Genomic DNA, 16414 nt, shown 5'->3' with positions numbered 1-16414 from the left:
GGAAGGAAAGCACTGATCTGACTGCGCACCTCTGGGGGTCTTCCTGATGGGAAGAACACCACTTAGCGAACAGACACCACTTAAAGGCATACAGGCGCCTCGTAGAGGGAGCCCTAGCCTGAGTGAATGTGTCTACCACCGCAGGTGGGAGACGGCTTAGGTCTTCCGCGTCCCGTCCAGGGGCCAGACATGGAGATTCCAGAGGTCTGGGCGCGGGTGCCGAATGGTGCCCCTTCCCTGAGAAAGAAGGGCCTTTCTCAGGGGAATTTGCCCGGGGGAGCTGTCACGAGGAGCGTGAGGTCCGCGCACCACGTCTGGGCGGGCCAGTAGGGTGCTTACCAGGACGACCTTCTCCTCGTCCTCCCTGACCTTGCACAGGGTCTGTGCGAGCAGGCTCACTGGGGAAAACGCATATTTGCGAATGCCAGGGGACCAGCTGTGCCAGCGCGTCTATGCCGAGGAAGGCCTCGGTGAGGGCGTACCAGAGCGGGCAGTGGGAGGATTCTTGGGAGGCGAACAGGTGCACCTGTGCCTGACTGAATCGACTCCAAATCAGCTGGACCACCTGAAGGTGGAGTCTCCACTCTCCCCTGCGGGGAACCTGCCGTGACAGCGCGTCCGCTGTAACGTTGAGGTTGCCCGGGATATGAGTGGCTCGCAGCGACTTGAGGTGCTGCTGACTCCGGAGGAGGAGACGGCGGGCGAGTTGTGACATACAGCGGGAGCGCAGACCGCCTTGGCGGTTGACATATGCTACCGCTGCCGTGCTGTCTGTCCGAACTAGCACGTGCTTGCCCTGGATCAACGGCCGGAACCTCCGCAGGGCGAGCAGAATTGCCAGTAACTCGAGGCAGTTGATGTGCCAACGCAGCCGCGGACCCGTCCAGAGGCCGGTGGCTGCGTGCCCGTTGCAAACAGCGCCCCAGCCCGTCTTGGAGGCGTCTGTCGTGACCATGATGCGCCTGGAGACCAGTTCTAGAGGAACACCTGCTCGTAGAAACGAGAGGTCGGTCCAAGGGCTGAAAAGACGGTGACAGACCGGTGTAATGGCCACGCGGTGTGTCCCGTGGCGCCATGCCCGTCTCGGGACTCGAGTCTGGAGCCAGTGCTGAAGCGGCCTCATATGCATCAACCCGAGCGGGGTGGCCACCGCCGAGGACGCCATATGCCCCAGGAGCCTCTGAAAATGTTTCAGTGGAACCGCTGTTTTCTGTTTGAACGCCTTCAAACAGGCCAGCACCGACTGGGCGCGCTCGTTCATAAGGTGCGCCGTCAAGGAGACTGAGTCCAACTCCAAACCGAGAAAAGAGATGCTCTGAACCGGGAGGAGCTTGCTCTTTTCCCAGCTGACCCGAAGCCCTAGTCGGCTGAGGTGTGAGAGCACCAGGTCCCTGTGTGCGCATAACCCGTCTCGAGAGTGAGCTAGGATTAGCCAGTCGTCGAGATAGTTGAGAATGCGAATGCCCACCTCCCTTAACGGGGCAAGGGCAGCCTCTGCGATCTTCGTAAAGACGCGAGGAGACAGGGACAGGCCGAAAGGGAGGACTTGTACCGATACGCCTGACCCTCAAACGCAAACCGCAGGAAGGGTCTGTGTCGAGGAAGGATCGAGACGTGAAAGTACGCATCCTTCGGGTCTACCGCCGCGAACCAATCTTGATGCCGGACGCTCGCTAGAATGCGTCTTTGCGTCAGCATCTTGAACGGGAGTCTGTGTAAGGCCCGGTTCAGTACTCGCAGGTCCAAGATTGGCCGCAACCCACCGCCTTTTTTCGGTACAATGAAGTAGGGGCTGTAAAACCCCCTCTTCATCTCGGCTGGAGGGCCAGGTTCTATCGCGTCCTTCCGTAGGAGGGTAGCGATCTCCGCGCAAGGTAGCAGCGTTTCCATCTTTCACCAAGGTGAAGTGGACACCGCTGGACCTGGGCGGATGCCCAGCGAAGTGAATCGTGCAGCCGAGTCGGACGGTCCGGACCAGCCCTCGCGACGGACTGGAAAGCGCAAGCCATGCTTCACACGAGTTCCGCGCAAGGGGGACCAAAGGGACAACGTCATCGGATGTACCGGCGGGTGGGGCCTCGCGGCGGGGCGGAGCCTGAGGTGCCACACCCCATCGTGGCCGTGCTGAGTCAGAGGACATCGAAGCACTTACCTGGCTCCTTGTGACCACCCCCGGAACAGCCTGGGACGGGGGAGGAAGAGGCCTGTCCTCATGACCCGTGGAGACTGTCACATCGGGGGCAGATTTGTGCCACAGCTGGGCGCTCAGGGCGGGAGACCGCCGCTGGAGCGCCAACCTGCCAAATGGAGTGGTGGACGGTGGTCGTGATGCCAGCCGTACACACCGAATATGTGACCCAGGGAACAAGGAAACCACTCTTGCGGAGCTCTTGAGTACTGCAGCCACTTGGGCATGCAGCGCAATTAAATGCAAAAGGTAACAAAAAGAAGATCTGCTTACCAGCTCCAGAGCAGCGGGTTTCGTTGTCCCTGGGTCGCCCGTCTCAGGGGCGCTTCGAAGACCTCCGTGGGTTCTTCGGTGCCGGCTGTGAGACGGGTGGCGTCGGCTTCCTGCGGTGGGCTCCACGCCGGGGCCGGGCCGGAGGGGCGGGCTGCGGCGGAGCCGGTGCAGTCACCGCAGGGGGACGCCCTCGGCGATGAGTAGATGGGGGGATCTTGAGCCACGCCGGGGCAGGACAAGCCGGCTAGCACCCATCTACTGCTCTACCATCGAGAACTGCTGGGCAAAGTCCTCGACAGTGTCGCCGAATAGGCCCGCCTGGAAAATGGGGGCAGCAAGGGATCGTGTCCTGTTGGCCTCACCCATCTTGACCAGGTTGAGCCAAAGGTGGCGCTCCTGGACCACTAGTGTGGCCATCGTCCGCCCGGGAGACCGTGCCGTGACCTCCGTCGCTCGGAGAGCGAGGTCGGTCGTCGAGCGCAGTTCCTGCATCAATCCCGGGGCGGAACTACCCTCGTGCAGTTCCTTTAGCGCCTTGGCAGACTTGCAGGAGAGCCATGGCGTGCAGGGCGGAGGCGGCTTGTCCAGCAGCGCCGTAGGCTTCGACCGTCAGAGACGACGTAAACCTACAGGCCTTGGACGGGGCTTTGGGCACCCACGCCAGGTGGCGGCGCTCTGCGGGCATAGATGCACCGCGAGCGCCTTTATCCACCGGGGGATTGCCGAATAACCCTTGGCCGCCCCACCATCGAGGGTAGTGAGAGCGGGGAAGCTGAAAAGATCGGGACCGGGCAGTAAAAGGTGCCTCCCGCGATCTTGTCAGCTCTTCATGCACTTCCGGGAAGAAAGGAACGGGGCGGGGCGTGGCTTTGAGCGGCGCCGCGAGCCCAGGAACCAATCACAGAGCCGCGAGGGTTCAGGGAAGAGCGGTGAAATCCACTCTAACCGACGCTCGCGGCTGTCCGGGAAAGCATGTCGTCATCTCCGCGTCAGCCTGTGACTGGGCGATCGACCCCGAAGGGAGGAGCCCAGCCGAGGCTTCCGACTGGACGAGCCCGCTCTCCGATGCTGCGCTCGAGAGCTCATCACTTTCGCGGGCTCCGAATAAGAGGTCGAACTCGCCGTGAGACGAGCCGGCGGACTCACCCGGAAGCCCGATCGGGGCAGACGAGCGTGCTGGGGGATGGGAGTTCCGCGGGGGATACCCGGCGGAGGCGGTCCCATTGGGGTCCCCAAATCGCCCCCAGTGCTAGCCGCGCTGGCCTCAAACCCGTGGGTAAAAGGACCGAGGCGGGAGCCTCTGGGGTGGCTCGCTTCCTTACGAAGGCGAGCCGCGACCGCAACGTTGCCATGGACACATTCTCGCAATGAGAATGTGACCATCCACGAACGCTGTCTCCGCGTGAGCAGTGCCCAGACACGAAAGACAGTGATCGTGACCGTTAGAAGGCGAGAGATAACGAGCACAACCAGGAATAACACACAATCGGAAAAGCATCTTTAAAAAGACGCGTCTTTAAAAAGACGTTCCGTGTGTGCGCTCTTTTAGAGAAATATATACTCTTTTAGAGGGGAAAAATGCTCTTTCAGAAAATATACTCTCTAGTTTTTCTGCCGAAGCGCCCAGGGGCGTTCTCTGCAGTGCACCAGTGCAGAGGAGGGAGAAGCCGCTGAAATGCGCCGTCAGATCCAGCAGGTGAATGAACAGTAGTATTCAGCTCAATGAGCATGACCGTTCGGCTCCGAAGAGAAAATCTGAATGAGTGGTTGCATACCAGCTCCTTTTATACCCGTATGTTCGGGGGAGTGGCATGCAAATACCACTCGCCAATTTTCATTGGCCTTTTATCAAAGACCAGAGGTGTCTCGGGCTCCCAAGAGTGACCCCTAGTGTCACTACATCGACACCAACGTCGAGTGAGTGACAGATAGGGAACTATTTTCATAAAGTGTCAAACGAATGTTTTACAGATATTTAGCATTAACTGTCAACGAATTTCTGTGTTAAACGTTTGTAAAACTATTTTCATTAAACGTAAAACAAACGTTTTACACAGAAATTTGGCATAAATTTCCAGAAACTTCTGTGTTAAACCTTTATAAAACTATTTTCATAAAACTTAAACATTTTACACAGAAATGACAAATTTTACTGCAAAACGTTCGTAAAACTATTTGAATAAAACGTAAAAGCATTATGCAATAATTTGCGCATGATGTAAACTGTCCACAAATTACAGCTGAAAACCTTCAGAAAACTATTTTCATAAAGTGTTAAACAAATGTTTTACAGATATTTAGCGTTAACTGCCAACAAACTTTTGTAAAACTACTTTCATTAAACGTAAAAAAACGTTTTATATAGAAATTCGGCATAAATTTCCACAAAATTCTGTGTAAAACCTTTATAAAACAATTTTATTAAACATAAAACAAACCTTTTACACAGAAATGACACGTTAATTGTTCACACATTTCGGTGCAAAACGTTCATAAAACTATTTTCATAAAACGTAAAAACATGATGCAATAATTTGCGCATGATGTAAATTTTCCACAAATTTCGGCTTAAAACCTTCAGAAAACTTTTTTCATAAAGTGTCAAACGAATGTTTTACAGATATTTAGCATTAACTGTCAACGAATTTCTGTGTAAAACGTTTGTAAAACTATTTTCATTAAACGTAAAACAAACGTTTTACACAGAAATTTGGCATCAATTATCAGAAACTTCTGTATAAAACCTTTATAAAACTATTTTCATAAAACTTAAACATTTTACACAGAAATGACAAATTTTACTGCAAAACGTTCGTAAAACTATTTGAATAAAACGTAAAAGCATTATGCAATAATTTGCGCATGATGTAAACTGTCCACAAATTACAGCTGAAAACCTTCAGAAAACTATTTTCATAAAGTGTTAAACGAATGTTTTACAGACATTTAGCGTTAACTGCCAACAAACTTTTGTAAAACTACTTTCATTAAATGTAAAAAAACGTTTTATATAGAAATTCGGCATAAATTTCCACAAAATTCTGTGTAAAACCTTTATAAAACTATTTTATTAAACGTAAAACAAACCTTTTACACAGAAATTACACGTTAATTGTTCACACATTTCGGTGCAAAATGTTCGTAAAACTATTTGAATAAAACGTAAAAGCATTATGCAATAATTTGCGCATGATGTAAACTGTCCACAAATTACAGCTGAAAACCTTCAGAAAACTTTTTTCATAAAGTGTCAAACGAATGTTTTACAGATATTTAGCATTAACTGTCAACGAATTTCTGTGTTAAACGTTTGTAAAACTATTTTCATTAAACGTAAAACAAACGTTTTACACAGAAATTTGGCATCAATTTCCAGAAACTTCTGTGTAAAACCTTTATAAAACTATTTTCATAAAACTTAAACATTTTACACAGAAATGACAAATTTTACTGCAAAACGTTCGTAAAACTATTTGAATAAAACGTAAAAGCGTTATGCAATAATTTGCGCATGATGTAAACTGTCCACAAATTACAGCTGAAAACCTTCAGAAAACTATTTTCATAAAGTGTTAAACGAATGTTTTACAGATATTTAGCGTTAACTGCCAACAAACTTTTGTAAAACTACTTTCATTAAACGTAAAAAAAACGTTTTATATAGAAATTCGGCATAAATTTCCACAAAATTCTGTGTAAAACCTTTCTAAAACTATTTTATTAAACGTAAAACAAACCTTTTACACAGAAATGACACGTTAATTGTTCACACATTTCGGTGCAAAACGTTCATAAAACTATTTTCATAAAACGTAAAAACATGATGCAATAATTTGCGCATGATGTAAATTTTCCACAAATTTCGGCTTAAAACCTTCAGAAAACTGTTTTCATAAAGTGTCAAACGAATGTTTTACAGATATTTAGCATTAACTGTCAACGAATTTCTGTGTAAAACATTTGTAAAACTATTTTCATTAAACGTAAAACAAACGTTTTACACAGAAATTTGGCATCAATTTCCAGAAACTTCTGTGTAAAACCTTTATAAAACTATTTTCATAAAACTTAAACATTTTACACAGAAATGACAAATTTTACTGCAAAACGTTCGTAAAACTATTTGAATAAAACGTAAAAGCATTATGCAATAATTTGCGCATGATGTAAACTGTCCACAAATTACAGCTGAAAACCTTCAGAAAACTATTTTCATAAAGTGTTAAACGAATGTTTTACAGACATTTAGCGTTAACTGCCAACAAACTTTTGTAAAACTACTTTCATTAAACGTAAAAAAACGTTTTATATAGAAATTCGGCATAAATTTCCACAAAATTCTGTGTAAAACCTTTATAAAACTATTTTATTAAACGTAAAACAAACCTTTTACACAGAAATTACACGTTAATTGTTCACACATTTCGGTGCAAAACGTTCGTAAAACTATTTGAATAAAACGTAAAAGCATTATGCAATAATTTGCGCATGATGTAAACTGTCCACAAATTACAGCTGAAAACCTTCAGAAAACTTTTTTCATAAAGTGTCAAACGAATGTTTTACAGATATTTAGCATTAACTGTCAACGAATTTCTGTGTTAAACGTTTGTAAAACTATTTTCATTAAACGTAAAACAAACGTTTTACACAGAAATTTGGCATAAATTTCCAGAAACTTCTGTGTAAAACCTTTATAAAACTATTTTCATAAAACTTAAACATTTTACACAGAAATGACAAATTTTACTGCAAAACGTTCGTAAAACTATTTGAATAAAACGTAAAAGCATTATGCAATAATTTGCGCATGATGTAAACTGTCCACAAATTACAGCTGAAAACCTTCAGAAAACTATTTTCATAAAGTGTCAAACGAATGTTTTACAGATATTTAGCGTTAACTGCCAACAAACTTTTGTAAAACTACTTTCATTAAACGTAAAAAAACGTTTTATATAGAAATTCGGCATAAATTTCCACAAAATTCTGTGTAAAACCTTTCTAAAACTATTTTATTAAACGTAAAACAAACCTTTTACACAGAAATGACACGTTAATTGTTCACACATTTCGGTGCAAAACGTTCATAAAACTATTTTCATAAAACGTAAAAACATGATGCAATAATTTGCGCATGATGTAAATTTTCCACAAATTTCGGCTTAAAACCTTCAGAAAACTTTTTTCATAAAGTGTCAAACGAATGTTTTACAGATATTTAGCATTAACTGTCAACGAATTTCTGTGTAAAACATTTGTAAAACTATTTTCATTAAACGTAAAACAAACGTTTTACACAGAAATTTGGCATCAATTTCCAGAAACTTCTGTGTAAAACCTTTATAAAACTATTTTCATAAAACTTAAACATTTTACACAGAAATGACAAATTTTACTGCAAAACGTTCGTAAAACTATTTGAATAAAACGTAAAAGCATTATGCAATAATTTGCGCATGATGTAAACTGTCCACAAATTACAGCTGAAAACCTTCAGAAAACTATTTTCATAAAGTGTCAAACGAATGTTTTACAGATATTTAGCGTTAACTGTCAACAAACTTTTGTAAAACTACTTTCATTAAACGTAAAAAAATGTTTTATACAGAAATTCGGCATAAATTTCCAGAAACTTCTGTGTAAAACCTTTATAAAACTATTTTATTAAACGTAAAACAAACCTTTTACACAGAAATTACACGTTAATTGTTCACACATTTCGGTGCAAAACGTTCATAAAACTATTTTAATAAAACGTAAAAGCATTATGCAATAATTTGCGCATGATGTAAATTTTCCACAAATTTCGGCTTAAAACCTTCAGAAAACTGTTTTCATAAAGTGTCAAACGAATGTTTTACAGATATTTAGCATTAACTGTCAACGAATTTCTGTGTAAAACGTTTGTAAAACTATTTTCATTAAACGTAAAACAAACGTTTTACACAGAAATTTGGCATCAATTTCCAGAAACTTCTGTGTAAAACCTTTATAAAACTATTTTCATAAAACTTAAACATTTTACACAGAAATGACAAATTTTACTGCAAAACGTTCGTAAAACTATTTGAATAAAACGTAAAAGCATTATGCAATAATTTGCGCATGATGTAAACTGTCCACAAATTACAGCTGAAAACCTTCAGAAAACTATTTTCATAAAGTGTTAAACGAATGTTTTACAGATATTTAGCGTTAACTGCCAACAAACTTTTGTAAAACTACTTTCATTAAACGTAAAAAAACATTTTATATAGAAATTCGGCATAAATTTCCACAAAATTCTGTGTAAAACCTTTATAAAACTATTTTATTAAACGTAAAACAAACCTTTTACACAGAAATTACACGTTAATTGTTCACACATTTCGGTGCAAAACGTTCGTAAAACTATTTGAATAAAACGTAAAAGCATTATGCAATAATTTGCGCATGATGTAAACTGTCCACAAATTACAGCTGAAAACCTTCAGAAAACTTTTTTCATAAAGTGTCAAACGAATGTTTTACAGATATTTAGCATTAACTGTCAACGAATTTCTGTGTTAAACGTTTGTAAAACTATTTTCATTAAACGTAAAACAAACGTTTTACACAGAAATTTGGCATCAATTTCCAGAAACTTCTGTGTAAAACCTTTATAAAACTATTTTCATAAAACTTAAACATTTTACACAGAAATGACAAATTTTACTGCAAAACGTTCGTAAAACTATTTGAATAAAACGTAAAAGCATTATGCAATAATTTGCGCATGATGTAAACTGTCCACAAATTACAGCTGAAAACCTTCAGAAAACTATTTTCATAAAGTGTTAAACAAATGTTTTACAGATATTTAGCGTTAACTGTCAACAAACTTTTGTAAAACTACTTTCATTAAACGTAAAAAAACGTTTTATATAGAAATTCGGCATAAATTTCCACAAAATTCTGTGTAAAACCTTTCTAAAACTATTTTATTAAACATAAAACAAACCTTTTACACAGAAATGACACGTTAATTGTTCACACATTTCGGTGCAAAACGTTCATAAAACTATTTTCATAAAACGTAAAAACATGATGCAATAATTTGCGCATGATGTAAATTTTCCACAAATTTCGGCTTAAAACCTTCAGAAAACTTTTTTCATAAAGTGTCAAATGAATGTTTTACAGATATTTAGCATTAACTGTCAATGAATTTCTGTGTAAAACGTTTGTAAAACTATTTTCATTAAACGTAAAACAAACGTTTTACACAGAAATTTGGCATAAATTTCCAGAAACTTCTGTGTAAAACCTTTATAAAACTATTTTCATAAAACTTAAACATTTTACACAGAAATTTCAAATTTTACTGCAAAACGTTCGTAAAACTATTTGAATAAAACGTAAAAGCATTATGCAATAATTTGCGCATGATGTAAACTGTCCATAAATTACAGCTGAAAACCTTCAGAAAACTTTTTTCATAAAGGGTCAAACGAATGTTTTACAGATATTTAGCATTAACTGTCAACGAATTTCTGTGTAAAACGTTTGTAAAACTATTTTCATTAAACGTAAAACAAACGTTTTACACAGAAATTACACGTTAATTGTTCACACATTTCAGTGCAAAACGTTCATAAAACTATTTTAATAAAAAGCATGACGCAATAATTTACGCAAGACTGGTTTTATAAATGTTTTACACAGAAATTGCGTAAGAGTTTGTGTTTGATCACCTGGTTAGATGTCGACTCGACTCGTGTACCTCCATCTCTGAGCTCTTAAACTCATTGAGTTCTTTACGTATGGCAGCCTGCAAGAGACATAATGCAGAACTCCATAAGTAATGATAAGAATGTAACTTTTCAAGTAGTTATGCCAATACACAATGTTTATTAGTACAAATGCCCAAACACCCCTTTAAAATGCTGAATTAACCTATAAGATATTAAAGCTTGTTTTAAGATAATATATCTTGAATATATGTGTATATTGACTTATTACACTGCCAGATTTCTAAGATTCTTGAAAACAAGCCTTAAAGTTCACTCAAAAATGAAAATGATGTCATCATTTACTCAGTCTTTATTAGGTAGGCAGTTTAAAGCAAGTGAACCTTGTCCGCAGCAGTGAGTCGTGTCCAGGGTTTGTCCGCTCGACGGTCGTAATCTTGAGCTTCTGCAACTTCTACATAATCACTGAAGCGGATGAGAATCTTTGCCTTTCTGAGCTCCTCTACAGTCGGCCTCTGACTCAACTACACCCACAGAATTGAAAGGAAATGTAATTAAAGCACTAAAAACCAGAGTCATGACATTTCTACAGCAATTTACAAGCATTTGATATATCACAAGCATCACAAACACACATAAAGATGTATCTAAACTCTAATCGAATCTGTGCCGTAACCCAAAATAGTGTGTTGCTATAGGAACACAGTCTGAAAATCCTAAAATCTCTAGTTTCAGGAAAATCTCTTGTCGTCTCACCTTCCTTGAGAGTCTTTTCTTTAATTCTTTTTTCTCTTCTAACTCGTCCTGTTCATTCCGAGCTGAACGAAAGACAGAGAGAAGACAAAAATGTTTTGCAAAATTGAACTATTTTTAACTTGATTGGCGTCTTAAAAATGTAACGCTCATGGTGCACGATGCTAAAAAACAGCAAACAACATGCAATGACAAAAGTCGCACAAGTACACAGACCAACAATTAAAAATTACGCAGACAAACTTGCTCTATCTCCCTTTAGTGTTTCTGAGTAACCTTTGTGTGGCCTGTTCAGTTCAAATATTAATTTAGAAATTTACAAAGTCCTATAATGAAGACTTTAATGTCACTAAACGTCAGCTGGTGTAGATGTTTGAAGAACTTACGTTTGAGGATGTTTCTCTGTTCTAGTTCTTCTGCTGATGGTCGCTGGCTGAGTCGACTGCAGACAGACAGATAAACTTTATTTTGGAAAGTAAAAAATAAAAAGATCATCTACACAAAAGTACACAGTAAAAAAATGTGTAAAACGTTCGTAAAACTATTTTCATAAAACATAAAAATTTGATTAACTTAAGCAAGGCTGGTTTTAAAAACGTTTAAACATAAAAAAAAAATTATGTAAATTGTCCACATATTTAGGTGTAAAATGTCCGTAACTTATTTGAATAAAACGTAAAACAGATTTGCACTGAAATTTCACATAAATTTTCCACAAATTTCAATGTAAAACTTTCTTGAAACTATTTTTATTGAAAGTAAAACGAACATTTTCCACAAAAATTTCACGTAAATTTTCCACAAATCTCAGTGTAAAATGTTCATAAAACTATTTTCATAAAACGTCAAATGAATTTTTTACACAGAAATTTTGCGTAAATTGTCCACATCGGTCAAATCGTTCATTAAAGTAAATTTCGGTGGAAAACATTAATAAAACTATTTGCATAAAACTTAAAACGAACGTTTAACTCCAAAATATTATGTAAATTGTCCACATATTTTGGTCTAAAATGTTCGTAAAACTATTTTCATAAAATGTAAAAATGAAAATTTTACACAGAAAGTTTGTGTAAATTGTCCACAAATTTTGGTGTAAATCGTTCATATAACTACTTTCATAAAACAGAAAACGAACGTTTTATAGAGAAATTTTGCACAAATTGTTCTCGTAAAACGTTTTACATAAAATGTTAAATTAACTTTTTACACAGAAATTTAGTGTAAACTGTCCACAAATTTCAATGTTATCGTTCATAAAACTAAATTTTGGTGTAAAACTATTTTCCTAGAACATAAAACAAATTCATTACGCAAATTTTGCATAAATTGTCAAAAAATGTCAGTGTAAAACATTAATAAAACTATTGGCATTAAACTTAAAAATGAACATTTTACACTGAAATTTCGTATAAAATTTCCACAAATTTCTATGTAAAACTTTCTTGAATCTATTTTCATTGAAAATAAAACGAACAGTTTCCACAAAAATTTCGCATAAATTTCCCCAAATCTCAGTGTAAAATGTTCATAAAACTATTTTCATAAAAATAAATTTTGCGTAAATTGTCCACATATTTCGGTCAAATTGTTCATTAAAGTAAATTTCAGTGGAAAACATTCATAAAGCTATTTGCATAAAACTTAAAACGAACGTTTAACTCCGAAATATTTTGTAAATTGTCCACATATTTTGGTGTAAAACATTCATAAAACTATTTTCATAAAACGTAAAAATGAAAATTTTAGACAGAAATTTTTTGTAAATTGTCCACAAATTTTGGTGTAAATTGTTCATAAAACAAAATTTTGGTGTAAAATATTCAGAAATCTATTTGCATAAAACATAAAACGAACGTTTTATCGAGAAATTTTGCACAAATTGTCCACATATTGTTCCGGTGTGAAATGCTCGTAGAACTTTTTACAAAAAATTTTAAATTACCTTTTTACACAGAACTTTTGTGTAAACTGTCCACAAATTTCAATGTAAATAGTTCGTAAAACTAAATTTTGGTGTAAAACTATTTTCATAAAATATTAAACAAATTATTTACCCAAATTATCCCCAACTTTCAGTGTAAACATTAATAAAACTAAATTTCAATGTAAAATATTCATAAAACTATTTGCATTAAAAAACAGAAAACAGAAATATTACATAATTTGTCCATACATTTCGGTGTAAAATGTTTGCTAAACTATTTTCATAAAACATAAAACAAATTCTTTACCCAAATTTAGCATAAATTATCAAAACATTTCACATTAATAAAACTATTAGCATAAAACTTAAAATGAACGTTTTACACTGAAATTTCGGTGTGAAAATAAAGCATAAAACAATGATGTAATAATTTATGCAACACTGGTTTTTACGAACCATTCTTATTTAAACCGTTATATTCAATTCAAATTTCAATTTACGTGAAAATGTTACTACTTAACAATTTATACCGAATTAGCAATTTACACCAAATTTCGGTGTAAAACGCTCTAAAATCATTCTTATGATAAGTGTGCATTTTTGCTCTGACCGAGTGAGTTTGGTGCCGATCTGTTGTCTGGACTCGAGTCTCTCTTGGTCGCTCATCATGGGCAGAATGTTTTTATCCTCTAGTTCTCTCTTTGACGGACGATTATTCAATTTGATCGCCAGCGAATCTTTCCGTAAGATCCGTAGAGCCAGTGTACCTGCTCAAACACACACAGATGAAAGATATTTAAACCGTACACACACACAAACACACACTATACGCAGTATTCCCAACAGAGCTCGTACTTGTAAACAACGAGTCATCATCATCTTCCTCTTCCTCGTCTTCCTCGTATGTGTTGACTGGTGAGTCTCTGTTTTCTTTCTCTTCTTCAGTCTCCATGAGGACCGCCGGAACCGCCTGCAGTACAGAACTACACAAACACAGACAGAGTTATGTGCCCTTTAATACTTTTATACTTAATTTAATATGACAGTTGTTAGGCGGGGTGCCAAGGTGTTTGCATTCAAAGGACAGAACTCCCCAGGGAGGCAAATAGCAACTGTATGATCTCTGAGAAAATCAGCATAGAAACGATCACGCAAAGATACCATCTCACACCCAACTGAGCAAGAATGGCCTCATTGTTGTCTTTCACATCTGTTCTCTCTCCTCCTCCCACCTCATGTCCCTCTCAGCTCAAAATCACCTTAAAACACACTTAAATATCTGGCTATTCATGTTTCATATAATAGAAAAGTCTCAGTGTGACTGGCACGAAGGTCTCATTAGCTTAACTGTAAAATATATAATAACACAGTTTTAAGAATTTAGAGGAATTCTGACCAGTTCTGGGGGCGTGCATATATCCTGTATGCAGATAAGGTGTGACCCCAGGCTTCCAAACCTATTCACCCCCAAATTCTTATTGTCATTCCATTTGGTTGTGATCTGGGCATTTAAGGAAGCTTAGCACATTGTTCATGTAGGGACTAAATATAATCATTATTTAGAACAACAAAATGTTGGTTGACTCGCCTAAATAATGTTAGTCATTACCTCTGATTACTGTTCACATTATTCTGGCCAAGGGTACATAGGAAACTATGGAGACTAATTAAAAGCCCAGAAAGTATTAGTCACTCCTCTGGCTGAGAGTAGTGTTATTTTAATTAAGTGTATGCAGACGTAGGGGGACTAAACTATTATTCAAATAAAAGTATGCAGGGAGCAACTTGTCTGAACAGTATTAGTCAATTACCTCTGGATAATGATCACGTATAACCCGGCCGGTGCGCAGAGTCTACTAGCAGGAATCCAAATGAACGAGTGCACGGTAAAAGTATAGAATTAACTAGAATAATCAAGCATCCAAATCTAGAGAAGGTCTCAATTGATGATCAGTAATAACTGGAATCTCAATCTAAATTCGAGGTCTAATATAACTGGAGTCAGATTAAATTATGAATGGAGTCAGATTCGGTCTTAACTAAATCAAATAGTTATGACGCTATAGACACACACGTACGAAAAAGACGAACGCGCAGATGCCTTCACCACTTCGCTGGATTCCGCCATTGGGCCAGCGAGGTGGCATATTTACACAGTTTAATACTTAGGGTTAGTGGTTTGTTCAAATCAAGTTCAAGTAGGGTTGGGAACTGAGAACTGGTTCAGATCTGGTTCCGTTTTTTTTTTTTTTATATATATATACTGGAAATATAAGTGCAGCGTAGTTCTAACGGGAAGACTAGCAGCTGCACATCATCGCACCATTAGCTAGGTAACTCCTAGCCAATCCTGCATCAGCCATCGCTTTATAAGTCTGCTCACAGTCTATCACATTGCTGTTTCAGTGTGCTAACACGGCAACCTCCACCACCCCACCACCACCAGTTGAGTCCCGTCCTGCACGGGGGTAGGCTTCTCGCCCCTGCCTCCTACAGTGGTGTGAAAAAGTGTTTGCCCTCTTCCTGATTTCTTATTTTTTTGCATGTTTGTCACACTTAAATGTTTCAGATCATCAAACAAGTTTAAATATTAGTCAAAGATAACACAAGTAAACACAAAATGCAGTTTTTAAATGAAGGTTGTTATTATTAAGGGAAAACAAAATCCAAACCTACATGGCCTTGTGTGAAAAAGTGATTGCCCCACCTGTTAAAACATAACTGTGGTTTATCACACCTGAGTTCAATTTCTCTAGCCACACCCAGGCCTGATTACTGCCACACCTGTTCTCAATCAAGAAATCACTTAAATAGGACCTGCCTGACAAAGTGAAGTAGACCAAAAGATCTTCAAAAGCTAGACATCATGCCGAGATCCAAAGAAATTCAGGAACAAATGAGAAAGAAAGTAATTGAGATCTATCAGTCTGGAAAAGGTTATAAAGCCATTTCTAAAGCTTTGGGACTCCAGAGAACCACAGTGAGAGCCATTATCCACAAATGGCGAAAACATGGAACAGTGGTGAACCTTCCCAGGAGTGGCCGGCCGACCAAAATTACCCCAATAGCGCAGCGACGACTCATCCAAGAGGTCACAAAAGACCCCACAACAACATCCAAAGAACTGCAGGCCTCACTTGCCTCAGTTAAGGTCAGTGTTCATGACTCCACCATAAGAAAGAGACTGGGCAAAAATGGCCTGCATGGCAGAGTTCCAAGACGAAAACCACTGCTGAGCAAAAAGAACATTAAGGCTCGTCTCATTTTTGCCAGAAAACATCTTGATGATCCCCAAGACTTTTGGGAAAATACTCTGTGGACTGATGAGACAAAAGTTGAACTTTTTGGAAGGTGTGTGTCCCATTACATCTGGCGTAAAAGTAACACCGCATTTCAGAAAAAGAACATCATACCAACAGTAAAATATGGTGGTGGTAGTGTGATGGTCTGGGGCTGTTTTGCTGCTTCAGGACCTGGAAGACTTGCTGTGATAAATGGAACCATGAATTCTGCTGTCTACCAAAAAATCCTGAAGGAGAATGTCCGGCCATCTGTTCGTAA

General features: G+C 39.3%; 1 protein-coding gene across 9 annotated transcripts in view; it reads right to left on the bottom strand.

Moving 5' to 3' along the window:
• LOC127409657 (phosphatase and actin regulator 1-like) overlaps positions 1 to 16414 on the bottom strand; it is a 66876-nt gene that overhangs the window by 20107 nt on the left and 30355 nt on the right. For 4 of the 9 annotated variants that reach the window (XM_051644381.1, XM_051644374.1, XM_051644380.1 and 1 more), the window contains exons 7-11: positions 13709 to 13836; positions 13464 to 13620; positions 11313 to 11368; positions 10930 to 10991; positions 10557 to 10697 (exon numbers count right to left, since the gene is read on the bottom strand). In XM_051644381.1, coding sequence (XP_051500341.1) covers positions 10557 to 10697; positions 10930 to 10991; positions 11313 to 11368; positions 13464 to 13620; positions 13709 to 13836 — 544 coding nt within the window. Of the gene's footprint in view, positions 1 to 10172; positions 10254 to 10556; positions 10698 to 10929; positions 10992 to 11312; positions 11369 to 13463; positions 13621 to 13708; positions 13837 to 16414 lie in introns of those variants that run through there. The other 5 variants (XM_051644378.1, XM_051644382.1, XM_051644377.1 and 2 more) reach the window with 5 other exon arrangements.

This window comes from Myxocyprinus asiaticus, chromosome 19 (assembly GCF_019703515.2).
Source record: "Myxocyprinus asiaticus isolate MX2 ecotype Aquarium Trade chromosome 19, UBuf_Myxa_2, whole genome shotgun sequence".
NCBI lineage: Eukaryota > Metazoa > Chordata > Actinopteri > Cypriniformes > Catostomidae > Myxocyprinus > Myxocyprinus asiaticus.
Note: the sequence above shows the minus strand (reverse complement) of the source record. Positions and strands in the feature narration are given on the sequence as shown.